The sequence below is a fragment of the Lontra canadensis genome, unplaced genomic scaffold, assembly GCF_010015895.1.
Source record: "Lontra canadensis isolate GAN:19392208 unplaced genomic scaffold, GSC_riverotter_1.0 scaffold27, whole genome shotgun sequence".
Taxonomy (NCBI): domain Eukaryota; kingdom Metazoa; phylum Chordata; class Mammalia; order Carnivora; family Mustelidae; genus Lontra; species Lontra canadensis.
In genome coordinates this window covers 21,970,841-21,998,428 of record NW_022631021.1, presented here as the reverse complement: position 1 = coordinate 21,998,428, position 27,588 = coordinate 21,970,841, and the positions used below count along the sequence as shown (strand labels likewise).

The following is a 27,588-nucleotide window of genomic DNA, read 5'->3' as shown; positions in this document are numbered from 1 at the left end:
GAATTCCCATATACCCTTCACCCAGCTTTAGTTTCCCCTAATCACCATCTTGCATTACTCTGGTACATTTGTCAAGGCTAAGTAATGGGTGTTACTATCAAAACCAATTCAGACTCTATTCAGATCTCACCATTTTTTCCACTAATGACCTTTTTGTGTTCAAGGATCTGATCCAGGAGACCACACTCCATTTAGTTCTCATGTTTTCTTAGTCTCTTCTGGCCTGTAATGCTTTCTCAGAATTTCCTTATTGCTCATGATTTTTACATGAGCAACAGATAATCATGGATTATGTTATTTTTTAATCCTTTGTATGAAAGAGATTTCTGTAAAATAAAAAGTAGATCCAAGAGAAAAAGACTTATTATTTGGAATAAAATTTGTAGCTAACATGCTTACATCTGTGCTAATGTCAAATCTAAGTAGATGATGCGGTTCTCCTTCTCTTAGCCTTGCTCAGTCTGTATTGGCATTTAGTAAATTTTGTCTTCACATTCACAGGAGGCCTTACAATTTTTCTTGACAAAATAATGGCCACAGCTATTGTTTTTCTTCAAAACATCACAGTTAGAAAATTCATCTTCATGTTCACAACTGTTGGCTGGAATAAAAATAATTAGTCAGTTCATTATTGTTTTCCTCCAAGCAGCAATGCGAACGATAAATTCAATGTAAATGGGGAGAAGACAATTGAGCAAACAAGTTGGTATAACACTACAATGCAAAGGGACACATTAATCCATCACTTCTTTTAAAATTTGAGCTTTCTGGAATGTTTCTAAAATGAATTGACATATTTTCTTTTCTCAGAAAATAAAGTAAAATAAACTTAAATGAGTTTCTCTACAATTACACTGTCCAAAATTATAGCCTCTAGCCATGTGGTTGTTTAAACTTAAATTAATTAAAATTACATAACATTAAAAAATAAATTTTCAGGCCACTGGTGATACTTGTTACATGTCAAGCACTCAATAATCAATTTTTCTAGAGGTTACTTTACAGGACAGTGAAAATATTGAATATTTCCTTTATTGCAAAAGATTTTACTAGACACTGTTGCTCTATCCAGACTCTAGTGACACTAGTCTTTCTTTCAAGAGTAAGAAATCATTATGAGAAAATGTAAATGTAAAAACAAGAAGGAATTTCACTATGATTATCAGACATTTCTACTTCAAAGTTCCTCATTGGCCACAAATTCAATAGCTCTCAAACTAAATTCATCATTCTACTCCCAAGTGTGGCATTTCTTTGGAGTCACTCCCCAACTCCCAACTCAATTTCCCCTATATCAGAGAAATGAAATTCCTAGTTACTAAATAATTCAAACCAGGAACTGGGAATCAACATGAACTCACTGCTTTTTACTTTTTATCAGCATTTATCAAACACAAGAAACAAACACTGGTTTTGCTACTTCCTTCCTATTGCTCATTACTGTCCATTTCTCTTCATTACTTCTGTCCTAATGCAGTAAAAACATCCATTTGTTTTTTTGAACCCCCGTTTTCAACAATCTCCAAGCTGGCTTCCATTCACTACTGCCAGATTTTCATAAAACACAATTCTGATCTCATTACTTTTCTGTTGAAAAATCTTTCAGTTGATTGCTTATTGCTAACAGGATAAATTCCAAACCCTTTAACAAATATTATTCAACAGAAGAGTAAATATTTTCTTCTTTAATGGATGTATAGCTTTGATATCATTCAATATTCTGAATTAGAGCTATACAATTCACTCAGAAAAAATGGTACAGATCAATCTAGTGAATGCATTTGAAAGGTAAAAATTTCAGTTAATGGGTTAGCTGCATTGTTCATGATAATTTTTTTTCAATTTAAATATACTTTATTGTGTTTGAGGTCAGCCTTAGTTTTATTTATATTATCATATTTAATTTTAATTATTTAATTCATTGAATTTTATACAGATATGTATTTTAACATTGCATTCACACTTGATTTATTCACTTTTGGTGGCTTATGAGGTTTTTTCTTTTTTAAATTAAATTAAATTAAATTTTTTTTTCAGTGTTCCAAAATTCATTGTTTATGCACCACACCCAGTATTCCATGCAATACGTGCCCTCCATAATACCCACCACCAGGCTTAATAATTTTGATAACATATCACAACTAAACAAAAATGCTAATTCTTTGTATTTAAATCCATAACACTAAACATGAAATATATGACACTACATTTACTCTATTGCTATAATATTTTGAAGCTTCTGTGAGCTAATAATGCTATATGCAGATTTGATTGTCATTTTAAAAGTATGTAAAAATTACTAGCAAACACAAGTGTGAGTGTTTATTAAATTAAACTTGAAAAAAAATTAAACTTGATTATTCTAAGCATACTGGGGGGAAATAAAGAATTTAGTATGATAAACTCATTCATTATATAAAGACTGGTGTCTGAACTGAACTGTGTCTGTTCTCACACTGTTATATCTTGTACATATTTTCTCTTTATAAAATCCCACTTTTGATGTAATTGCATTAACTTTGATAGAAAAAAATATTTAATTGTAATGAATTATTTCCACAGAAATATTTTTATATATGCCCATATATAACAAGTGCATATACATTGATGGTAAATGTTTCTTTAGGTTACACATGGTATCAGGAATTTCATTGCAAATAATACATAGATACTGTGTAAAAATTTTAATTAGACACAGCTATTACATACTTTTATTTTTGTCTTTTGCATGAAGACTTTGTTTAAGTTGGTTACAATCAGAAGCTTTCCTAATTCTTAAAAAAAATTAAAAAAGAAGTCTATGGCTTTTATGATATTGAGGTATGTTCCTTCTATCCCTATCCTGTAGAGAGTTTTTATCAAGTAACAATACTGTATTTTGTCAAAGCTTTTTCTGCATCTACTGAGAGCATATGGTTTTTATCCTTTCTTTAATTAATGTGATGTATCACACTGATTGACGTGCAGATGTTGAACCCTCCTTGCAGCTAAGGAATAAATCTCACTTGGTCTCACTTTTTAATGTACTGTTGGATGCTATTAGCTAAGGTCTTGGTGAGAATTTTTGTATCCACGTTCGTTAGATGATGCTCTATGTAGACAGTCCAAAACACACCACAAAAATTTGTTAGAATTGATACAGGAATTCAGCAAATTGGCAGTATATAAAATATTGATTTTGTTGATTTATTATTCCTATTTCTAAGCACTAAAAATGAGGCAGAAGAAAGAGAAATCAAGGAATTCATCCCATTCAACTGGACCAAAAAAACATAAGACATTTAAGAATAAACCTAATCAAAAGGTAAAAGCTCTGTACTCTGAAAACTAGAGAACACTTATGAAAGAAATTGAGGAAGACACAAAGACATGGAAAAACATCCCATGGTCATGGACTGGAAGAACAAATATTGTTAAAATGTCTATGCTGCCCAGAGCAATCTACACATTCAATGCAATCCCTATGAAAATACTATCAACATTGTTCGCAGAGCTGGAACAAATAATCCTAAAATTTGTATGAGACAGGGAAAGACCCAAATAGCCAAAAAAAATGTTGAAAAAGAAAACCAAAGCTGATGGCCTCACAATGGCAGACTTTAAGTCTTATTACAAAGCTGTTGTCATCAAGACAGTATGGAACTGGCACAAAAACAGACACATAGATCAATGGAACATAACAGAGACCTCAGAAATGGACCCTCAACTCTACGGTCAACTGATCTTTGACAAAGCAGGAAAGAATATCCAATGGAAAAAAAGACAGTCTCTTCAAAAAATGTTGTTGGGGAAACTGAACAACCACATGCAGAAGAATGAAACTGGACCACTTTCTAATACCATACACAAAAATAGACTCAAAAATGGATGAAAGAAGGGCTCCTGTGTGGCTCAGTGGGTTGAAGCCTCTGCCTTCAGCTCAGGTCATGATCTCAGGGTCCTGGGATCGAGCCCCTCATCGGGCTCTCTGCTCAGTGGGGAGCCTGCTTCCTCCTCTCTCTCTGCCTGCCTCTCTGCCTACTTGTGATTTCTGTCTGTCAAATAAATAAATAAAATCTTTTAAAAAAATGGATGAAAGACCTAAATTTGAGACAGGAATTCATCAAAATTCTAGAGAAGAACATAGGCAACAACCTCTTCGACCTCGGCCATGGCAATTTCCTGCTAAACACATCTCCAAAGCCAAAAGAAACAAAAGCAAAAATGAAGTATTGGGACTTCATCAAGATCAAAAGTTTTTGAACAACAAAGGAAACAGTCAGCAAAACTAAAAGACAACTGATGGAATGGGAGAAGATATTTGCAAAATATATCTTATCAGATAAAGGGTTAGTATCAACATCTATAAAGAACTTATCAAATTCAACACCTCAAAATCAAAAACCCAGTCAAGAAAGGGCAGAACAAATGAACAGATAGTTACCCAAAGAATACATAGAAATGGCCAACAGACATATGAAAAATGTTCCACATCACTTGGCATCAGGGAAATACAAATCAAAACTATAATGAGATATCACCTCACACAGGTCAGAATGGCTAGAATGAACAAATCAGGAAACAGCTGATGTTGGCGGGAACTCTTTTTCACTGTTGATGGGAATGCAAACTCTGGAAGACAATGTAGAGGTTCCTCAAAAATTAAAAATAGAGCTACCCAATGACCCAGAAATAGCACTACTAGGCATTTATCCAAAGTCTACAAACATAGCTATTCGATGGAGCACATGAACCACAATGTTCAGAGTAGCAATATCCACAAAAGTCAAGCTATGGAAAGAGCCCAGAAGTCCACTGGTAGATGAACTGACAAAGAAGATGTGGCATATATATCTATATACATATATGTATATAGATATACATATTAGAATATAACCCAGCCATCAAAAAGAACAAAATCTTGCCATTTGCAACAACATGGTTGGAACTAGAGGGAATTATGCTAGGTAAGATAAGTCAATCAAAGAAAGACAGACACTATATGATTTCACTCATATGTGGAATTTAAGAAACAAAACAGATGAACATAAGGGAAAGGAAGGAAAAATAAAATAAGTTGAAAACAGACAGGGAGGCAAACCATAAGAGACGCTAAACTCTAGAAAACAAACTGAAGGTTTCTGGAAGGGAGGTGGGTGCAAAGATGGGGTAACTAGATTTTGGGCATTAAGGAGGGCACTTGGTGTAATGAGCACTGGTTACTATATGTAACTGATGAGTCACTAACTTCTACCCCTGAAGCAAATAATATAATGTTAATTAAATTGACTTTAAATAAATAATTAAAAAGATAAGACATACCCATAGAGAAAAAAAGAGTCAGGTTATTTTATTATATATATTAACAAACAAATGACATCAAACTTACTGCATAGTCCATTGACACAGTGATAAGGACAGCTGGCACAAGTTTTTCCTTTCAGGTAAGGGGTATGTATCTTGCTAATAAGATTACCACTGAAATTTGAAAGACAAAATGTCAAACATTTTTCATTTTTCAGTTTAGTTTATACTTCCAGGGTAGCATCTATCATCATATATACCTTAATATTTGGTCAATGTTTTTCATCATATCAAATAACTGAAAAACTAAAATTCTCAACATATACTCAGGTATCAGTGTTAAAGAAAATAACTTACACATTCACTCATGTCCTTGACCATAATTTCACAGCCTGAACAACTGAAATGGGATTAATAGGGTCCAAAATATTCAGAGTCCATTTTAACATGACATTCTTTCTTCCCCAAAAGATTTGGTCAGATTGCTAAATTAGTGAACCCCAAGGTGCTGGATAGTGATAAAACCTATCCTTTAGAGAGACAGAACAACTTGGGAGCAAAAAGGTTGCAGAATGTAAATGCTTAAAGTTACATATAATTTTATATTAAAAATGATAATTTCTATAATATGAGTTAAGGAAGGCAAAGCCCCTGGATAATTTTGCCTTCAAGATGGTGGTATTGAGGGGCGCCTGGGTGGCTCAGTGGGTTAAGCCGCTACCTTTGGCTCGGGTCATGATCCCAAGGTCCTGGGGTCAAGCCCCATATCGGACTCCCTGCACTGTGGGGAATCTGCTTGTCCCTCCCTACTTCTTGTTCTCTCTCAATCACTCTCTCAAATAAATAAAACACTAACAAAAAGATGGAAGTAATAATTTTAAAGTAGTTTTTGATGTGTGTTTTTGGTTGTAGGGATGCTTAAAGGTTTTTGAATGTGTAGAGGATTTGTGTGTGAGATTTTAATGCTTATGAAAAATGGGAATGGTAGAAAAAACAGTTTTATTAACACTAATCAGTAAGGTATATTGGTCTTACAATAACTAACCTACATCTCATTGATGAATATTATTCAAGAGAGTCAAAGTCTCAATAGTACTAAGTGGGCCAAAAATACAAAGCCATGCACCTGAATCTCACTCCCTGCACAGAATATAATAACCATGTGTGAGTCCCTGGAAAAATGTGAAATAAGGCACAAACATGTTCTGGAATTTCTCTCATTCCCGCTTTTCCTCATTATTCACTCCAACTCTCACTTCAGATGACTGGCTCCAGATCCTCCTCTCTTAGAGCCAGCCAGTGATAGGTGCATTCTCCTAGGACCTTTCAATTCTTTTTCTTTTCTTTTCTTTTATTTACTTATTTATTTATTTTAAATTTGTTTTTATTTATTTATTTATTTTTAATTTATTTGACAGACAGAGATCACCAGCAGGCAGAGAGGCAGGCAGAGAGAGAGAGGAGGAAGCTTGATTCCAGGATCCCGGGACCATGACCTGAGCTGAAGGCAGAGGCTTTAACCCACTGAGCCACCCAGGTGCCTGGACCTCTCAATTCTTTCTAGTAAACCTTAATAAGTGCTTGCAAGAAAATGGTATTGGAGGTCATACTTCTCACCCTGGAGATCCATATGCTCAGGTTATCTACAGTCTCAAATAAATCCTGTAGGAGCCTTGGTTCTAGGGGTCCTCCTGTCTCCATTGGCAAGAAACGTCAAACATTAAAAGAAATTAATGTTAACAGAGATATTGAGATTAGATCTTCAGTATATTCAAAGAATTTATTGTGGGTAAGTTCAGACATAATCCTTGATCAAATAACATATTTCCTGCTATAGGTCAAGACCTTAAAGGATAGTTCATTATAGAGATTTTATGAAAACTTCTGAAAAATAAAGACAAGATTTTGTTCTCTTCTGGACCCTGAAGTACATTAAGGATCTCTTGAAAAACCTCTGAGCTGCAAAAGAATGAATAATCTGTGAGGTAATAATGTGGGTGATTTTTTAGATAAATGGGACAAAGGATATTTTAGCAGGAGAAGCTAAAATCTCAATCTGCCATCCCCTACTTGCCACTCCACTACCATCACTTCTTAACCATCAAGCTGTCACCCTTCTAAAGTGTGAAGTTAGTGAGAACCGATGATATCAAATCTAGAGTGTTGCTCATAGAATAGCTGTGGGCTCAAGGGAAAGGCAACTGATAGAAATGATGCCACTTTGTAAATGAGAAAAGAGGGTTTCAGATTTTATACCTGGAATTGAGAACCTGGTCTCTTCCCTGAGAAGTTGAATGTATCTCAACTTAAAAGGCATTTCCAAAGATGTATTCCTTCTGGATGGACCCAGAAGGTATTATGCTAAGTGAAATAAGTTGGACAGATAAAAACAAACACCATATGATTTCACTTATATAGGGATTCTAAAAATAATAATAATAAAAAAAATAAAAAGCACAAATATACCCCAAGTACAAGAACAAACTGATGTTTGACAGAGGGGTGACAATGAGGGGGTAGGCAAAATAGTTGAAGGGGAGAGGCACATGTGTGGCTCAGTGGGTTAAAGCCTCTGCCTTTGGCTCAGGTCATGATCTCAAGCTCCTGGGATTGAGCCCCACATTGAGCTCTCTGCTCAGTGGGTAGCTTGCTTCCCCCTCTCTTTCTGCCTGCCTCTCTGCCTTCTTGTGATCTCTCTCTTTCTCTGTGAGAAATAAATAAAAAATCTTTAAAAAAATAGTTGAAGGGGAGTGGGAAGTACAGGCTTACAGTTATGGAAAAATTAAGTCATGGGAATAAAAAGTAGAGCATAGGGATTATAGTCAATAATATTATATAGTTATAATAGCATTATATGGTGACTGGTGATAGCCACAGTTGTGGTGAGCATAGCATAAAGTATAGACATGGTATTATGTCATACACCTAAAATAATATGACATTGTATATGAACTATGCATCATTTTAAAAAAAGATGAAAAAATCATTTATTCCTTTTCATTACTTAAATGTTTTATATTCTAGTTTGTCTACTATACAAGAATTTAAAAAATATTAAATTGCACATAGGATTATTGCATGAAACTCTAAAATATATACTTACGCAGGACAATATTGGCAAACATAGTAGTATTTTAGAGTCTTTTGATTGGGACAATAGGCAACACCACATCCAACATGGTAAGAAGAATACCAAACAACCTACAATTTCAAAAAGGAATATAGGAGAGTACATTAAAGAAGAGGGAAAATACTGCAAAAAATAGTAGCAACTGTAACACTGAAAAAATGATACTATCATAGTTTATAGCCAAGTTCCTTTTGAAAATATTTGATATTATCATAGTTTGTTCCTTTTGAAAATATTTAATTCAGTTATTGAAGAAAATTGTAAATTTTAAAATATTAAATCTTAACATATCTTCACTATTTTATCCATTTCTAATTTTGAGAAAATATGGAGTATGCTTCCTTACCAAGAGTTTTGCAAGTGATGGGAAAAGAAGACAACTCTAGATGAAGTACCAGCCAATGCCAGGACTATCATATCTATTCATGCTCTTACCCAAATTGAACATTGGACTTGGTCATAATTTAGAGATGCTTTCATGTTAGAGCATTTGTGGTCCAAAAAGTATTTTCATTTGTTTGTCTTACCTGGGTGTAATGCCCAACAACTGCATTGGAACTCTTAGGTCCTACACCATAGACAAAATCATGGTGCTCATCATACCAGTTTTGGATTGCATCTGACCAGGAAGCAGGGTAACTTGACATAAAGAGATTCTCACCACATTTTGTACCTAAAGATAAATGGATTATTCTTGAGGAAGCAATAAAACATGCAATGGCAAAAGAAATCAACTACATGGTTTCACTCATATGTGGAACATAAGGAATAGCATGGAAGACCAGAGGGGAAGGAAAGGAAAACTGAAGGGGGGGGCGGAGAATCAGAGGGGGAGATGAACCATAAGACACTATGGACTCCAGGAAACAATCTGAGGGTTTCATAGGGGAACAGGGTATGGAGATGAGGTAGCCCAGTGATGGGTATTAAAGAGGGCACATGTTGCAATGTACACTGGGTGTTATATGCAAATAATGAATCATGGAACACTATATAAAAAATGAATGATGTACTCTATGATGACTAACATAATATAAAAATATTAAAAAAAAGAAATCAACTACATGCAAGCAAGGATGTTGCCCTTCAAACACAATGTCTATATTTATAATTGTAATACATAATTAAAAGGGCTTCCGTCCTTCTCAGCTCTAAAGCCGAATGGAAGACAGATCTGTCTAGGGACATCTGGGTAACCTAGTAGCTTAAGAGGTCTATTTTTTATTTCAGCTCAGGTCATGATCTCAGATCATGAGGTCAAGCCCTGCATCAGGCTCCCCACTCAGCAGGGAGTCTGCTTGGGGTTCTCTTACTCTCTCTCTCTCCCTCTCTCTCCCCCTCTGCCCCTCCTCCAGCTCATACTCTATCTCTCTCTCTCTAAAATAAATAAATTTTTTAAAAAGATTTTATTTATTTATTTGTGAGAGAGAGTGGGAGCACAAGCAGGGGGAACTGCAGGCAGAGGGAGTAGTAAGCTGCCTGTTGAGCAGGGAGCCCGATGCCAGATTTGATCCCAGGATGCTGGGATCATGACCTGAGCTGAAGGTAGACCCTTAACCAAATGAGCTACCCAGGTGTCCCTAAAATAAATAAATCTTAAAAAAAAAAAGAAAAAAAATAGATTGGTCTAGGATGCAGAGACAGGCATCAACATGCAAAAGTTTGCATAGGTTACAAAGACCTTATTATTCAAAAATAAAAAATATTATTAAAAATCTTATTACTCAAAAATATTATTTAAAAAAAAAGAAGGCTACTTCTCCACATTGTAATGATGCCTATGCTCTCAGCTTTATACTGTAAATTCTCAAAAAGCAGTGACCAACTTTCATTCTTTTTCTCCACCTCTTGTCCACTCTCATCAGAGATTTTTCACATATTGGATTTTGTCTAAATGTTTATAATTAGGATTTTTCTGTGACCTTCCAAAAAGAGTTCTACAGGCAGTCTATAAGAGCCCCAATTAACAGGCAACTGACATCAGGAGGGATGGCAGATTTCAAAGCTTTTGGAGTCTCTCTTAATCACTAAATCAGAATGTCATAAGGCCAAATCTTCCTCAGAGAATTAGCCAAGAAGAGCCTTGTAGAAGGTGACATCAGCAAGATGGGGGAGTAGGGACCCCTGGACTCTCATTTCCCTAACACACTGATCCAGTAACAATTTCCAAATAAATTGCCTTTTGTGGGAAAACTAACTGAAAGACTCCTAGACTATGGGAGAATATGAATGCAGACTCACTGAAATCTGTAGGGAAACTGGGACACCCTTTGCTAGAATGCCTACCCTCAGAACAGTGCCTCCTTATGATCAGGAAGAGGTCCCCTAGCTCCCAACTTCTCCCAGGGGGAAGGAAGGAGTTGATTCCAGTGTCCAACATCCCAACCTTCCCTAAGGAAACTCCCCAGATGGCTTGCTTCTGTCTTGATGGTTTTAGAGCTTTGACAGTCAGGCACAGGCTACCCCCTGGAGAAAATGGAGATGATGGCTTGAGCTGGTAGGTACCATATCTCCTCCCCTTGGCTCAGCACAGAGCAAGCAAATGAATAATCTTAGTTCTCAGCTTCCTCCTGAGAAAGCAAAGAGTTGATTGGTGGGTCCAGTCCTCTAATTTCTCTAATGCTGCCCAAAGAACTGGCATCTGTCTTGCCAGTCTTGGAGCTCTGAAGTTTTTTGCACAGTGTTGCTCCCTGAGGGAGAGCAGAGATGGTAGTTTGGATTGGTAGATGCCATAGCTCTTCTCTCCAGTTCAGTATAGAACAAGCCAACTAACACCACTGCTGCCTGTTTCTCCCTAGAGTGGGGCAGATTTGGTCTATGCATTCAATGCCATAAATTTTCCAGAGGCTACCCCAAAGACTGCCAAAAACTGTCCTTGCACTCTGAGAATGCTAATAAGGTCTAGCATAATCTAGCTGCCTGGGGCAAATGAGAAAAGATAGAGATTTGGGTTCACAGTTGCCTCAGTTTCCCTTCCCAGTTCAGCACAGAATGAGCAGATAAAAAAACAACAACAACAACAACAACAATTTTCAGCCTCTTCCTGAATAGGAAAAGAGTTGAATGAAATGCCTGAAGATCAATCTTTTTTGGGGGGCTGCCTGAGGAACTGACTACAGATCTTTTCTGATCACAATGAACTTGAATATATCTTTCTTCAAGGAAGATGTACAACTTGAACAATAGGTACATAAATGGCCTTGGGTAACATGGACATTTTAACAACATTGGTTCTTCTCAATGGGCAAAAAATACCTTCTTCAATAAGAGGTGATGAGAAAATTGGACAGATACATTCAGAAGACCTCTATTTTATAGAACTCACAAAAATTAACTCAAAACAGGTTAGAGATTTAAATGTAGGACTTGAAACTGTCAACCTCCTCGAAGAAAATATAGGGAAAAACTTCTTTGACATTGTTCTTAGCAATTCTTTCCTGGATAGGACACTAAACATACAAGCAATGAAAGCAAAAATAAATTAAGTAGGCCTGAATAAAACTAAACAGTTTCTGCACAACAAAAGAAAAAAATCAAGAAAATGAAAAGGTAACCTATGGAATGGGTGAAAACATTTACATAGCATATAATTGATAAGGAGTTAATTTTCAAAGTACAAAAAGAACTCATACAACCCAATAGCAAAAATTAACCCTATTTTAAAATGGGCAGTTTTTTTGTTTCTTTTTTCTATTTTTTATTTACCACTTTTTATTTAGTATTTTACTTTTATTTATTTTTATTATTTAATTTTATTATTTCCAACGTAGTTAACATACAATGTTATATTAATTTCAGGTTTACACTACAGTGATTCAACAATTTTCTACATCACTCTGTGCTCATCACAAATGCACTCCTTAATCCCCATCACCTATTTCACTCATCCTCCCACCCACTTTCCCTCTGGTAGCCATCAGTTTGTTCTCTTATAGTTGAGCTGTTTTCTTGATTTGTCTCTCTTCTTTTCCTTTGCTTATTTATTTTGTTCCTTAAATTCCAAATATGAGTGAAATCATACAGTATTTGTCTTTCTCTGACTGATTTTGCTTAGCATTATACTCTCTAGCTCCATCCATGTTGTTCCAAATGGCAAAATTTCTTTTTTTTTATGGCTGAATAATACTGTATCATATGTTTGCATGTGTATATATACATCTTTATTCATTCTGTCCTATCAATGGACACGTGGGTTGCTTCCATAATTTGGCTATTATAAAATAATGCTGCTATAAACATAGGGGTGCATGTATCCCTTTGAATTAGTGTTTTTGATATTTTGATATTTTGATACTGATACCCAGTAGCACAATTACTGGATTGCAAGATAGTACTATTTTTAACTTTTTGAAGAACCTCCATACTCTCTTCCACAGTGGTGGCATCAGTTTGTACTCCTATGAATGGTGCATGAGGGTTAATTTTTTCCCACATCCTCTCCAACAGTTGTTTATTGTGTTTTTTATTTTAGCCATTCTGGTAGGTGTGAGATGATACACCTCACTGTTGTTTTGACTGCATTTCCATGACGAGTGATGTTGAGCGTCTTTTTATGTCATGGCTGGCCACCTGTAGGTCTTTGGAAAAATGCCTGTTCAAATCTTCTGCTTATTTTTTGAGCAGAAGACATGAACAGGTATTTTTCCAAAGACCTACAGGTGGCCAGCCATGACATAAAAAGACGCTCAACATTATTAATCATCAGAGAAATGTACATCAAAGTCACAATGAGATATCACCTTACACCTATTGTGATGTCTATTATGAAATAAAGAAAAAAGAGACAAGTGTGATGGTGAGGACGTAGAGAAATCAGAATCATGTACACTGTTGGTGAGAATGAAAAAATACGTGTAGCTACTGTGGAAAACAGTATGGAGTTTCCTCAAAAAAATTAAAAGTAGAACTACAAAATGATCCAGCAATACAACTTCTGAATATTTATCCAAAAGAATTGAAATCAGCATCTTAAAGAGATATTGACACCCTCACGTTCACTGCAGCAGTAGTCAAAATAGGCAACATTTGGAAACAACCTATATGTCCATGGACAAGTGAATGGATGACATGATCACACATGCACACACACACACACACACACACACACACACACACACAATGGAATATCATTCATCTTTAAAAGAAAGGAGGAAGTTTTGCAACATGTGATAACATGGCTGAAATTTGAGGACATGATGCTAAGGGAAATATACCAGTCACCAGAGAGATTACTTCACGAGTCCATTTATATGAAATATCTAAGAGTCAAATTCACAGAATCAGAGTTCAATGGTGGTGGCTGAGGACGAGGGAAAGGAGAAATCGGACTTACTAATCAATGAATTTCAGGTAAGCAAGGTAAATAAGTTCTAGGTATCTGTTGTACAACATTGTTCCATATAGTATTTTTAAAAATTGGTCAAAAGTGTAGGTCTCATGTTAAGTATTCTCAACTACAATAGAATTTTTTTAAAAAAAGCATTGTTGCTACAATAAAAGTAATAAAAAATAATGAAATATCTTGCAGCTCAGAAACATTTGCCTCTTTTCAGCTCTCACTTAGTATTTACATTTTGGTGGCTTGAAATATAATGTCTAGATGATGCTTGAAGAGAATATAAAATATTCTTGGTACATAGTCTATGCAAACTACTTGACTATTATCAAAGAGTAAAAACTGAATGAACATACACAAAATATTCATGATGATATTAAAAGTTTAAGTGTTTTTACAACAGAATTCAGGAACTAGTCTCATAATTCAGTCTATTTATGAATACAAAATAAGGAGATATTCAAACACCAAGCAGATCAATTTGCAAAAGGGCAGTGGGTTAGAAATCAATAAGCCTGTCTTTCTCTGACAGAGTTATTTCACCTAGCATAATACCTTCTAGTTCCATCCACATCATTGTAAAAAACAAGATTTCATTCTTTTCATTTCATTCAATCATTCAAACACTCATATGTGGAATTTAAGAAACAAAACAGGCAAACATAGGTAAAGGGAAGGAAAAATAAAATAAGGTGAAAACAAAGAGGGTGGCAAACCATAAGAGACTCTTGACTATAAGAAACAAACTCAGGGTTGCTGGCAGAGAAGTGGTGGGGGGTTGGGGTAACTGGGTGATGGGCATTAAGGAGGGCACCTGATATAATGAGCACTGGGTTTGTATGCAACCAATGAATCACTGAATTCTACCTCTGAAATTAATAATACAGTATATGTTAATTAAATTGCATTTAAATAAAAGATTTAAAAAAAGAAATCAATAAGCCTGGTTAACTTTCCAGTACATGACACTACTTCAGGATGTGCTCCTTGGTCTTTTCTCCCATGTCCCTAAGCTTTGAAGCTGGAGAAATGATGCTACATGACTCATTAACTCATGAGCTCGTTGAGAGGAACAAATGAAGTATTGCTTCAGAAATTATTTGCATAATGTAAACAGTCAAGAAGCCTAAAATACTTATAATTCTCCCTCCCTCTATAGATAGTTCGATTTTAAAACAAGCAGTATAAGCAACATTTATTTACTAAGTCTTCTTACAACATCCCAGAATGTTCCATTCTATTTGATTTTTCCAATGTTATTTTATTTGTTCATTTATTCAACAAATATTTACTCATTTACATACTGGTTTTTCGGTCCTCTGGCACGCTGTGTTCTAAAGTGCACTTGTTTGCCCACTTTTGGGCATTTGCTGCTGCTTCTGTGCTCCATTCCTAAATGCCAAAAGAAAAAAAAAAAAACACCTAAGCTTCAATTCCAATGAAACATATGCTTTATAATCTGATTGGTAGGTTGATTTGCACTACTTTAAAACTTCTATAGCTATATTAATTGTCATCAGTATGATGAGATCTTTTTCTTAGGGAGGTATGTGTGTGTTTATCTGCTCCAATGCCCATTTCCACATGAAAAGAAGTTCATAAATGATGTGTCTACTCAGAGAAACATCTAATACAATATCTGACAATTTATGACAGTACAGGAGCCACACCTAGGATTTTTAGTAATAGTTCTAGTCTAAATACTCACCAATATGTGAAGTCTTTAAATTATATTTCAATAGTAATAAACTGACCCAGATTACTCCCAATTCCACTTATAGCCCACCGCATTCAAATGGGAGACATCTAGCATTTATAGATTGTGTCTTGGAAAGTGGACTATTATTTACTCCAAATGACACTGATTTCGAAAGAAAGTAGATAGGACAGACAGTGACAAAAAGTGCAATGGCTTCACATTTGATGTCTGAAAATCTGTCTTCTAATTTTGCCTTCCTGACTTAATAGCCCTTTAAACTTGACAATTACTTAACCATTATAAAGAAAAATTAATTTTTGCCCTGCCCATAATACAGTTCAAATGAAATAGCAGAATGGAAGCAAAACTTTGTAAGCACAAAGTTCTTAAGAGATGCCAGTTACCACCTGCCTGCTCTAATCACTGCTGATTCACACCACTAGCCTTTATCATTACCTCTTACCATCTTTAGCATGTTGCTGGCAGGTGGAGAGACCGATTTCCTTAGTTCATTGTGTTTATTTACAATCTTTTCTTGGACTCGCTTTTGAGTGGTTAACAAAGTTTTAAAGGATAGATCCTAAAGGGAGATAAAATTAAGGTTATCTTTTTAACATTTGTTAAAATTGCATTTAAGAGTTCATAAGTGAACTCGAGGGAGCCAAGATCATTTTAGAAAGCATTCAAGTCAATATTAGTTGTTAAGCATTGCCAATGAACCTGAACCGAAGCTATGACAAGTAGGAAAGAAGTAATTTGAAGTTTTGAGAATGAAGATGGAGTTCATGGCATGACAAATTGAAATCTCCTCTGAGGCCCCCAATGCCAATTTCTAGTTTCAAGGGAATTCTTACTGTATCTTTTCTAGCCATATGAGAGATAATATTTTATAATCATAAAGGAACACACAGAAACATTAAGATAGTCATTCAAATTCACAGGCTGCAGCAGATGGGATGAGAGTAGACCTCAAGATTCATCCTAGATGTTAAGGAAACTTTGACCTGATATGATCTGTATTTAGAGGAATGATGTATTTAGGGAAGGGATGCTCAGGTTCAAAGTGTATTTAGTAATCATAAAATTATTCCTCCTATTATGGTAGATTTAAAGATCTATTTTATTCTGATCTGATTTCATGGGGTCACTCAAAAGGTAATTTTGAAGTATTAAAGAATTCCAAGGTCATTTAGAAGGAACAAAATCACCCAATTAATGGGCCACTGCTGACTCTGTTCCTTTTTTAGTAACAGCATAAACTATTAAATCAGCTGCTGGGGGCATCTGGGTGACTCAGTGGGTTAAGCCTCTGCCTTTGGCTCAGGTCATGATCTCAGGGTCCTGGGATTGAGCCCCACATTGGGCTTTCTGCACAGTGGGGAGTCTGCTTCCCCCTCTCTCTCTGATTGCCTCTCTGCCTACTTGTGATCTCTCTCTCTCTCGAATAAATAAATAAAACCTTTAAAAAAATCAGCTGCCGAAATTTCGGTATATTTTATCATTGTGCATGTGGTGGGGGGAGGTGTCTAGCCTGGAGGTAGGGTAGGATATGTGAACTTTTCCCTCAAGATTGTCTACGGCCATACCACTCTGAATGCGCCGGATCTCATCTGTTTTCACAAAGTCTAAGATATTTGATAACTTAAAATTACACATGAGTGTTATGTGATATGAACATAACCAAGAATTTAAAGTCTAAGTCTAAACAGACAGGGCCCTTCATTTCTCCTACTTGCTTGTATGTTCCTAAGGACAGAGACCAATAGTGAATTTTTTTTTTATTTGAATTTCATTGTACTCACAGATCTGGCACATTCCCAGCTACTAACTCTTAAGCTAGAAAGGATACACATGTGAAATATTAGCAGTGGCCCATCTCTGCTTTACACTAAAGCATAAAATAATATCCTTGCGTATTTCCCATTGACCCTCAAAAATGTGCTTAATAGAATTTCATTTCAAAACACTCCAAAATTTGGTCCCTGAGAAAGAAGTAATTATTTCCTCCTTCTTACCCTATCTTATTTTGTAGATACAAATCCTACTGAAGACATGTCTATTGTTTTTAAATGAGTTTCAAGAAAGTTTTTATTGGGTGACAGGGAATATGAAAAGTGTTGAGCATTAAATGGATCTAATAAGGTATCTATCCTTTATAAAAAAAAAAAGAAGATTTTATTTATTTACTATGTCAGAGAGACAGCACAAGCAGGGAGAACAGCAGCCAGAGGGAGAAGCAAACTCCCGACTGGGCAAGGAATCCAACACGGAACTCAATTTCAGAACCCTGGGATCATGACCTGACCTGAACACAGATGCTTAACTGACTAAGCCACCCAGGAATACCGATATCTATTCCTAAAGAATTTATTTTGATTCTTTCTCCCTCTCTCTCTGCCCATCCCTGCTCTGCACTGTCACTCTCTCTCTCTCTAAAATGATTAGAAAAAAATCTAAAAAAAGAATTTATTTCAATAGACTATATGACATGAATAATAATTATAATACCACATGATAACTGAAGTGATAGGTGGATTCTGCTAGATACATAAAAAACAAGGGATCAATTCTTGATTCAGGTTAGGAAAGCTTTGTAAAAGATGGTCTGGATTGAAGTTATAAAGGATGAATAGTGTTTTCTATTAAAAGGTGCAGAAGCTGGTGCAGCCACTCTGGAAAACAGTATGGAAGTTCCTCAAAAAGTTGAAAATAGAGCCACCATATGACCCAGCAATCACACTACTGGGTATTTACCCTAAAGAAACAAATTTAGTGATCCGAAGAGGCACACGTTCCTGAGTGTTTATAGCAGCAATGTCCACAATAGTGAAACTATGGAAAGCATCTAGATGTCCATCAACAGATGAATGGATAAAGAAGATGTGGTATATATACACAATGTAATACTACACAGCCATCAAAAGAAATGAAATCTTGCCATTTGCAATGACATGGATGGAACTAGAGGGTATTATGCTGAGCAAAATAAGTCAATCAGAGAAAGACAATTATCATATGATCTCTCTGATATGAGGAATTTGAGAGGCAGGGCAGGGGGTTGTGGGGGGAAGGGAAGGAAAAAAATGATACAAGATAGGATTGGGAGGGAGACAAACCACAAGAGACTCTCACAAAACAAACTGAGGGTTGCTGGGGGGTGGAAGGAGTAGGGATAGGGTGTTTGGGTTATGGACACTGACGAGCGTATGGACTATGGTGAGTCCTGTGAAATGTGTAAGCTTGATGAATCACAGACCTGTATCCCTGGGACAAATAATACATCATATGTTAATAAAAATAATTTTAAAAAAAGAAAGTGCAGAAAATTGGGGCATCTGGGTGGCTCAGTGAGTTAAGCCTCTGCCTTCAGCTCAGGTCATGATCCCAGAGTCCTGGGTTGGAGCCCCCCATCCATCGTGCTCTCTGCTCAGCAGGGAGCTTGCTTCCCCTGCTTCTCTGCCTTCCTCTCTGCTTCCTTGTGATCTCTCTCTCTCTGTCAAACAAATAAATAAAATCTTTAAAAGAAGAAAAAGAAGGTGCAGAAAAAAAACATACAGGGCAGAAGGTATGTAGAGAATCTGATTAGCAAATATTTGGCAGTGCAAAAGAGAAAAATATATCTATATTTTAAATAATTTTATAAATGAAGACCAGGAGACGGACAAGACAGATAACAGGGGATTGGAAAGGACCATGAAGAAAAATCTTTAGGGGCCACCTGTGTGGCTCAGTCTAAGTGTCTGCCTTTGGCTCAGATCATGATCCCAAGGTCCTAGGATTGATCTCTCCTGAAGTTAGCTTCCTGCTCAGTTTCTCCCTCTCCCTCTACCCCTCCCACTGCTTGTATTCTCTCTCTCTCTGTCAAATAAATAAATAAAAATCTTTTTAAAAAATCTCTAGGAAAGAGATTGGGAAGGTGGCAAACTTTGTGAATGAAGATGTAAGTGATGCATAAATTGTCTTCAGATTGAAAGTTAATTATAATAACATAATGACTATATTTCTGAATACCACCTGAGTATTGGCCTAGTCTAAAGTCTGATCTGTGGAGTCTTAGCTATTCTTGTTAGCTCAGAGTTAAGGAAGAATAAGGGAACAGACAGCAATGATCAAACTTCACATTCAGGGTTTTTCTGATCAGAAGATAGACACTTTATATAGACACCTACCCACCAAACATTTAAGAGAAAGGTTAATCTTGTTCTTAAGATTATTAAAGTGAAGCAGCATATTAGAAATAATTAGATCATCTTATTCTTTATATACTAATTGTAAGACCATGAAAAAATCCAAATACTTAATCCCCTTACCAAAGTTTATTTTTTTAATTTAAAAAATAGGTATAATTATTCTTATACAATAACTATGAAAATAAATGTGATATATGTGAAGGAGTTTTTCTAATTTTAAATTATAGAAATATATTATTAATTTTCTATGAGGATCACATTGTAATGAATTAAATAAAAGGAAATCAGAAAACAACTCTAGACAAGGTGATAGAAATATAATGATAGCATCAAACATAATTCTAATTTCTGAGTGGCCACTTTGAAAAAGAAAAAAATAAACAGATTGAATTGATATTTATGATATACTTATTTATCTAATAGATTCAAAATATGTTTTCATCATGCAATCAATATTAAAATTACTAATGAAATATCTTACCTTCCTTCTTTACAAAGTCTTGAATTCTGCAATGCATATATGCAGATCTCAGTTCTGAAATATCTGTATTTCCAGTGTTCAACACCCTCATGTGGCTAGAGGCTACAAGATTGGTCACCACAGCTTTAGACTTAATTGTGTTATGTACCTGAGCATCCAGTGAGTACTTTGTCATGTACCTGACTCTCTATTCCTTTTCACTTATGGAAATTGATCTAATAGCTTTCTATGTATAGTTTGCTTCAATTATTCTGAATATATTTCAACCTTGACCATACCTGTCCATTTGCAGGAAAGAATGGAAGCAGCACAACAGCCAGGAACAGCAACTCCAGGAATAAGACCATCGCTGGGAAAACAAAACAAAGGGAACAAAGACCGCATTGGACTGTTTAGTGTATGAACTTCTGAGGAATACAGGGGGAAAACAAAACAAAACAAGGTAGTGATTTCAATTGTTCCAAATTCATTAGTAATATAGCCAGAGGAGATTTTTTTTTTTTTTATTTGACAGAGAGAGATCACAAGTAAACAGAGAAGCAGGCAGAGAGAGAGAGGGAAGCAGGCTCCCTGCTGAGCAGAGAGCCCGATGCGGGACTCAATCCCAGGACCCTGAGATCATGACCTGAGCCGAAGGCAGTGGCTTAACACACTGAGCCACCCAGGCACCCTGCCAGAGGAGATTTGTTACATGATGCCACTGAATGATAATGAATTCACCCAGAAACAACCCTCCAATAGGGATCTAAAGAACAAAAGGAAGTACTTGATTGAAGCCTTCTACGTACACATATAAATGTCAAGTATATACTGTCCATTTCACCCTAGGTCCACTCTTGCCTATGTAGCTACTCTTGGTTCTAGGAATGGCTTCTTCACACTGCGCACTCAGAAGTAATAGCTCCCAACTGTTAGTAATACAGGGGTACTATTGTATTAGGTCTTAGTGGTTTCCTTAAACCCTTCTTAATCCTTTATAAATATACCTTCATTAAGATCTCTTCAAATCACTAATGATCACTTGCCATTTCTTTCCTGCCATGAGTTTTAAGATAACAAAAGAAATTTTATTGCATAGTGATACTGACAACCCTCATGTGTTGGGAGATATACAAAAAGATGATCAACTCTTGGGAAAGTGCCTCTGATTTTGTCATATGTATTAGTTGCTTTTTTGCAACCTGGTGTAGCCAAAAGTTTAGGCATTATGGTGATTGTATAAGAGAAGAACAGAGGCACAGAGGTATTAAGTCACCTCCTGACAGTATTATTGCTCGATAGCATATGGCTAGGACAGAACCCAAGTTTCTCTTAACCTCAAAATGCAGTTCCCACCAAATTGTATTATACATTTTAGGGCATGGAGTTCCAGGTAAGAATGAAAGAATTTAATGAATGTACTGCCTTGACAAAAGGCTTACATTGTTATAAATATTTTCATGGCTATTAAATAGCTGGTTTATTAAACACATTTAGTAGATTACTAAACACATTTGACCAAATAAGAAATTAGAAAAAACTAGAAAAAAACACAATATTAACAATTAAGTCAATCTTTTTCTGTTATTTCTCAAATATAAAATAAAGCTCATAAAACTTAGCTCAAATAATATTTCCTTAGAATATCCATTTTGTGTTGAAAATATTGAAAAGATAGCCTTTATATATGTAATTTTGATATAATGGAGAATTTTATTGGGATCTTAATGAGGTATTTTTGTCCATTTAATAACTAGAATAGGAAGGGAAACAATTGGAATGAAAATCACAAAATTGGCAACATTCCTATAAGGGTCCCATAAGGGATACAAATTATGCAGGAATTTCTACAATGCTTTGGAAATTTAAACTCTTCTATATAATTATAATATCATTTATAACAATAAAAAGTTGATTTTGTTATACTGTAATTTTTAGAACAGAGGAAGAGGTGGGAGAATAAAATGAAAAACTGAAGACAGAAATGAAAGAATATGGAAGGAAAAATTAACTTAATTCTGTATAAAACAAATACATAAACCTAGTGTCCACAGAAGGCATTTTTGTTTCTCAGAAATACCTGGTTCCATACTGAACAAACTTGAACACCTAACCTTGGCATCTGGTATGTGAGAATGGGAAGAGTGCATTATAGTGTTAAGAAGCCTGTGTTTTTTTTGTTGTCATTAATTCTATTTTACCCAGCTCCTCTTCAGCTAGCTATATGAAATTGAAAATCTTTATCAAGTTAGACTATGGTGACATAGGATCACTTCATACAGTTCTTGAGAATGAGATAAGTAATGTTAGAGCAATTTGAAAATATTTTAAAAATCACCATATACATACACAAGACATACTGTCTTAGCATTAACATTAGTATTACCATTTGGGATGCTTGTGCCCTCAGCTGGGAGCGTTGACAGCAGAAATCTCTCAGCACTTCAGCTGATTGACTGAAGCCTCCCATAAGACTATACCACAGCTTCACCTCACGTTAAAGTACCTTGGTTCTCTTTCCATCCTTCCTAGGGAATTCATCCCATATTCTTCAACTTCCTGTGTCTCAGATTTTGTTACCTGGGGAACACAACCTGGTACATTATTCATTAGATAATCTTTTTTTCCCCCATAACTCTAGTCAGGATGGGCTCCTCATTAATAACCTCATTATCCTTTGAGTATATGCCCTTTATGATGCCTTTGATCATGTTAATCCTTAACCTGGATTTTAGACACATCCTTCAAGACTGTGAACATTTCTGAGTCCCCTCTCCAAAGAAAGTCATAGCTAACTCCCAAAACACTAACCTTGTCTCTGGGTAGGAACATTTAAAGCCCACCCAGTAAATTTTGATTTTATTCAATTTTTCTGATTCATGTTCATGGTCTTATTTCCCTCAATTTCTTTACATTTGATTTTTTTCTGAACTGCATTGTGAGTAGCTATGACTAAAGACATCTCACTCTGTACTTGCTCAGTGATGGAGTGATAGGAGCTTGCAAAGTCTCCAGGGGACTCTCTCCTATACTAGTCTCCTTGGGCATGCACATAACTCTGTCATGGCCTCAAGTGGGCCTCCTAGAAAATGTGAGAGCAAAAGAGAAAAAAGGATCCTCCCTTTTTTTTTTGTAATTCAGTGTCAGTCAGGTACTGTTCTTTCCTTTAATAGGCATCCATTGGGTTTTCCACACTTTATCCATGATAGCATGCTTGATATTATTGAGCATGGTCAAGTGAATATGACAAGATTCCTGCCCATCCTCCGTCTTGGCGTATCATTAGGGGAGCCATCATTCTAGTGCCCACACTGTGAGCTTGTTGGATTTTCCTATTTGTGAAAAAGTAAAATGTAAAGTTTTATCTTCTTTTGCCTTGATCTATTCTGCGACTTTGGAGAAGGACAGGGAAGGACCCAGGATAAAGCAAGGCTCTGGAAGTAAATATTTCAGATACAGTAAATATGATAAAAACCTGTTATCAGCTGTAAGAGCAATACATTTAGTTCTACCTCATGTCTCTCCCTCAGGGGACTCCCTAAATAACAAGTGTACATAGGATATGTTTTATTTGCACATCCATTTGGTAGAGTTACAGAGAAAGCATTAGGATGAATTAGGAAAGTAACTGCCTTTTCCTGTCATTTACTTACATGTAGACAATTTCTAAATGTGTATTGTTATATGTCTCCTCTTTTATTTCCTTAGGAACAAACTTTGATTCTTTCTAAATAATTTCCCTAAAAAGAGTTATTTTGCTACATGCATGTCACCAACTCTCTTCTTTTATATAGTTTTTCTGCTCTGCCATTCATAATTTTCTCTTTTTCAAGAGATCAGTAATTACTCATAAGTGTGACTAGAGAAAAGTCAAAGACATTTCAAAGATTTACAATTATAAGTGTTGATGGTTTACTGCTAATTACAGACAGCAGGGGAAATTGTGTCTTTCTGAAGCATAAACTTACATATACAATTAAATTAAAGCATATTGCTGCTTCTTTACATTAATGTTAGGGCCACCATAAGTTTGAAACACTCACTTGGAAATAAATAAGTTGTTCTCTCTAATGACATCATTAATTAACTTACTAATTAATAAAACATATATTTACAAAAATTATACAGGCATACCTTGCCTGAGAAGTCTGTTTTATGGAAACAAAGATTTTTATGATCAAATAAATTTTATATCAGAGCTGTAAGAATAATTCAAAAATTTAAAAAAGAATAATTCAAATTAGAAAAGGTATTGGTCCAATTCATCACATTAGTGTACTAAATAAAAATCATGTGACAAAATATGTTGTGAAATTTAACTCCTATTATAGTTAAAAATAAGAAGAAGGAAGGTAGAGATTATTAATTTGATAATGGAAATATAACCAAATATCTCTAGCAAATACAGTTATTGGAGAAACTCTAGGTGAATTCATTTAATATTGAGACTAAAAAAAGAGTGAGCAATGTCACTAGTACTGTTTAACATCATATTGGAGAGGTCCTGATCAAAGCGGTACAAAAAAACCCACACATTTGTAAGTCTTGTAAAGGAAGAGCTAATATTGGCATTATTTAAAAATGATATGGCCATTTACCTAGAGAATACATCATAATCAAAAGTTTGCAAGATGTAATATCAACCAATAAAAATAACATTGTCATATATTAACAACACTCAAGTAGAACATAAAATTAAAAAGAAAACATACAACTCACAATAGTACAAAAACTGTATTTTATGAAATAACCAGGAATAAAAAATCTTTTGGGGAAACAATTTTAAAACCCCAGAAAGGGGCATAAAAGTAAATCTGCATAAATTGAGAGATTTTCATGCTTTTAAATAGTATGTGTTAATATAATACAGATATCAATCCTAATTAAATTAATATAAAAAATCTTTATAATCCCAATAAAAATTCTGATTGGCCCATGAATAACTAATATACTTTTTATAAGAAGGATTAATTTGGGTATCTTTTCATATTAGTTATTAAAATAGGCTTCAAACATGTATAGACAAAATTTGAATATTATATTAGAAATGGAAAAAATGGGTCAATGAAGGTAAATAGAAAATTTAAGACGTAGACCAAACAAGGTAGCATAAAAAAGCATTAGAGGAAGAACAGATTGTCTAGGATATGGTTCTGGGAAAATTACCTTGTTATGCGGAGAAAATTAAAGCCAGAACCTTCTTAAGCATTACCAATAAAGGTGAATGTAGAAGGAGAGGAATTAAATTCATAAATAGATAAAATGCTTTATATGCAAATTTTCAGGGCCATATTCCTTTGCCCTTAAGTGAGCCATACAATAATGCATTCATATGGTGATTCTGGGTTTTGTGTGAAGCACTGTGTCACTCTTTACGGGCTCATTAAAACTCCTAACAATCTAGAGAGTACATAATATCACTCAATACCCCAGTTTACAGATCTGCAGTCCCAATATCAGATTTTTAATAATGCAATGTCATGTGGTTGCATGCAGAAGAACCCGGGGATAAACCCAGACAGTTTGGCTTTAAAGCCCTAGCTCCAGAAAGGAGGGGATGGAAATGTTTCAGACAATTAGACCAGAAAAAATACCATTAAAGACATCAGCACAGGGACACCTGGGTGGCTCAGTCAATTAACTGTCCTACACTTGAATTTGGCTGGGGTCATGACCTCAGGGTAGTAGGATCCAACCCATTCCCCCACCCCCATCAGCTCTGGGCTCAGCCGGGAGTCTGCTTGAGAGTCTCTCCCTCTCCCTCACCCCCTCCTCCCACTCTCTCAATAAATAAATTATTTAATTAATTAATAAAATCTTTGAAAAATAAAAGCATCAACACAATGTGTATAATGTGTGCATTATGGGTAGTCAGACATTTATGTATCAATCAGCACAGAAAAGTATTCGATACAATCTTTTCAACCTTATATGTCATATTAATCTTCCTTCTGGTCACTTTCTTTCATCTCAACCACTTTTCTATACTACAGGAAGCAGCCGATGACACTATACAGAGTTTGCCAAACTTCTAGACTTCACCACCTAGGACATCTGAAAAAATACCTAAATCATAGTAGCCACCTTGACAGTTCCCAAAAGCAAGTTTTTGTTTTTTTTTTTTCATTTCTACATATGATTTTCTGCTCCTTACTTGAAATTACCAAATGGCATTATTAGAATTATTAGCACTATCTAATTTAGACCTCAAGATCGGACACTCTTCCTCCTAATTTACTTCTTCCCTTTACAAATCTGACCTCAGTTCAGGGGCACAAACTGACCTTCCTACCCGACATTATGGAGTAGTTCCTCGCTTTGCAGCTTGTCATTGCTTTAATTTCCTTTGATGATCCTCCAGAGGGTGAGTCATTCAAGCAAATGTAGGCTTTGGTTTTAACTGGCAAAACACACAGCACCAGATCTTTTCTGGCACAGTATATTCCTCCCTAAGCTCCTTGGATGGCAGTTAGCCATAGAGAAGAACATTAATAAAATATTTTGAAAGTCAAATCCTCCCTCTGCAGGGTAAATAACTCCTTGTATGTCGTCACTAGGTATCACTTCTTATTTGCCAAAAAAAAAAAAGTTCTTTGTGGCAATTCCTTCCTTATATAAAATATCCTCAGTAGATAATTATATTCAAATCTTCATATAAATGTAGCTGCTTGTGTAGATTAACTTTTGATCAGAAAACTTCTAAGTCTTCTTAGAAGTTTTTGGTTTGAGTGAATTTCATGAGGGAAATTTTATTATGCTGATAATTGCTAATGGAATTATTTTTTTATCTCTAGGTCTGTGCTATCATTTTGTTTTGATAGATTGAAAATTATTAGCAATAGTTTTTGCTCCTTATTTTAATAATGTCTGTATCTACATATAGCTATATATGTGAATATTGTAAAATTATTAAAATGGAAATACGTGACACATATATCCTTAGTTTTTCATTTTTCTATTAAAGGCAGTTCTAGTATAATTGTTTGCAAAAGTCATAGATATGGAAATTATATACTTATTTTACAATGAAAAGTGAAATTTAATTTAGATATTAAATTAGTTAAAAGTGTGTTTGGAATAGTAGAGCTACATGTTACTTTCTGAGCCTAAAAAAGAGTATAAAAGTTAAGTTCATTACTTTCAGTAAAGGTTATTAACAGAGTTTTGAAAATCATAGATTCTTATACAATATATCATTTGCCACCAAAAAAGCATAAATAATATTTGGACGATAAAATGTTCACCTTAAAAAATACATTACTTACTGTTGATTCTCAGAGCCAGGTGAAGCATCGGCTTTATCTGTAGGAAGAAGGAGGGTGGAGAGATAGAAGGTCAGAGCAGCATATATATATTACCCTTATTTCCTGTTTTTGGCCAATTATGGTTGTGCAAGTAAATCTAAGTCAACAGGTCTGAAACAAGATTTGTCATACCAATAGTCTCATTGCTGATTGACTAACTGCAGTTTTGGCAATATCTTGTGACTCT

At 35.2% G+C, this 27,588-nt stretch overlaps 1 protein-coding gene across 1 annotated transcript; it reads right to left on the bottom strand.

The window, feature by feature from the left end:
- Positions 1 to 209: 209 nt before the first annotated feature.
- LOC116871747 (cysteine-rich secretory protein 2-like) lies at positions 210 to 27,588 on the bottom strand. The gene is made up of 9 exons (XM_032864570.1): positions 27,534 to 27,588; positions 27,363 to 27,399; positions 20,397 to 20,467; positions 15,911 to 16,027; positions 15,053 to 15,140; positions 8,941 to 9,086; positions 8,387 to 8,484; positions 5,369 to 5,457; positions 210 to 601 (listed from the first exon to the last, which is right to left on the bottom strand). The coding sequence occupies exons 1-9, from the start codon at positions 27,543 to 27,545 to the stop codon at positions 474 to 476; spliced, it is 786 nt and encodes a 261-aa protein (XP_032720461.1). The 5' UTR covers positions 27,546 to 27,588; the 3' UTR covers positions 210 to 473.

Coding starts and splice junctions, on each gene's coding strand:
- LOC116871747 (XM_032864570.1), bottom strand. Junction 15,141..15,910: donor CCAGCAACATGCTAAAGATG/GTAAGAGGTAAT, acceptor TTTGGCATTTAG/GAATGGAGCACAGAAGCAGC. Junction 8,485..8,940: donor TTGTTGGGCATTACACCCAG/GTAAGACAAACA, acceptor TTGAAATTGTAG/GTTGTTTGGTATTCTTCTTA.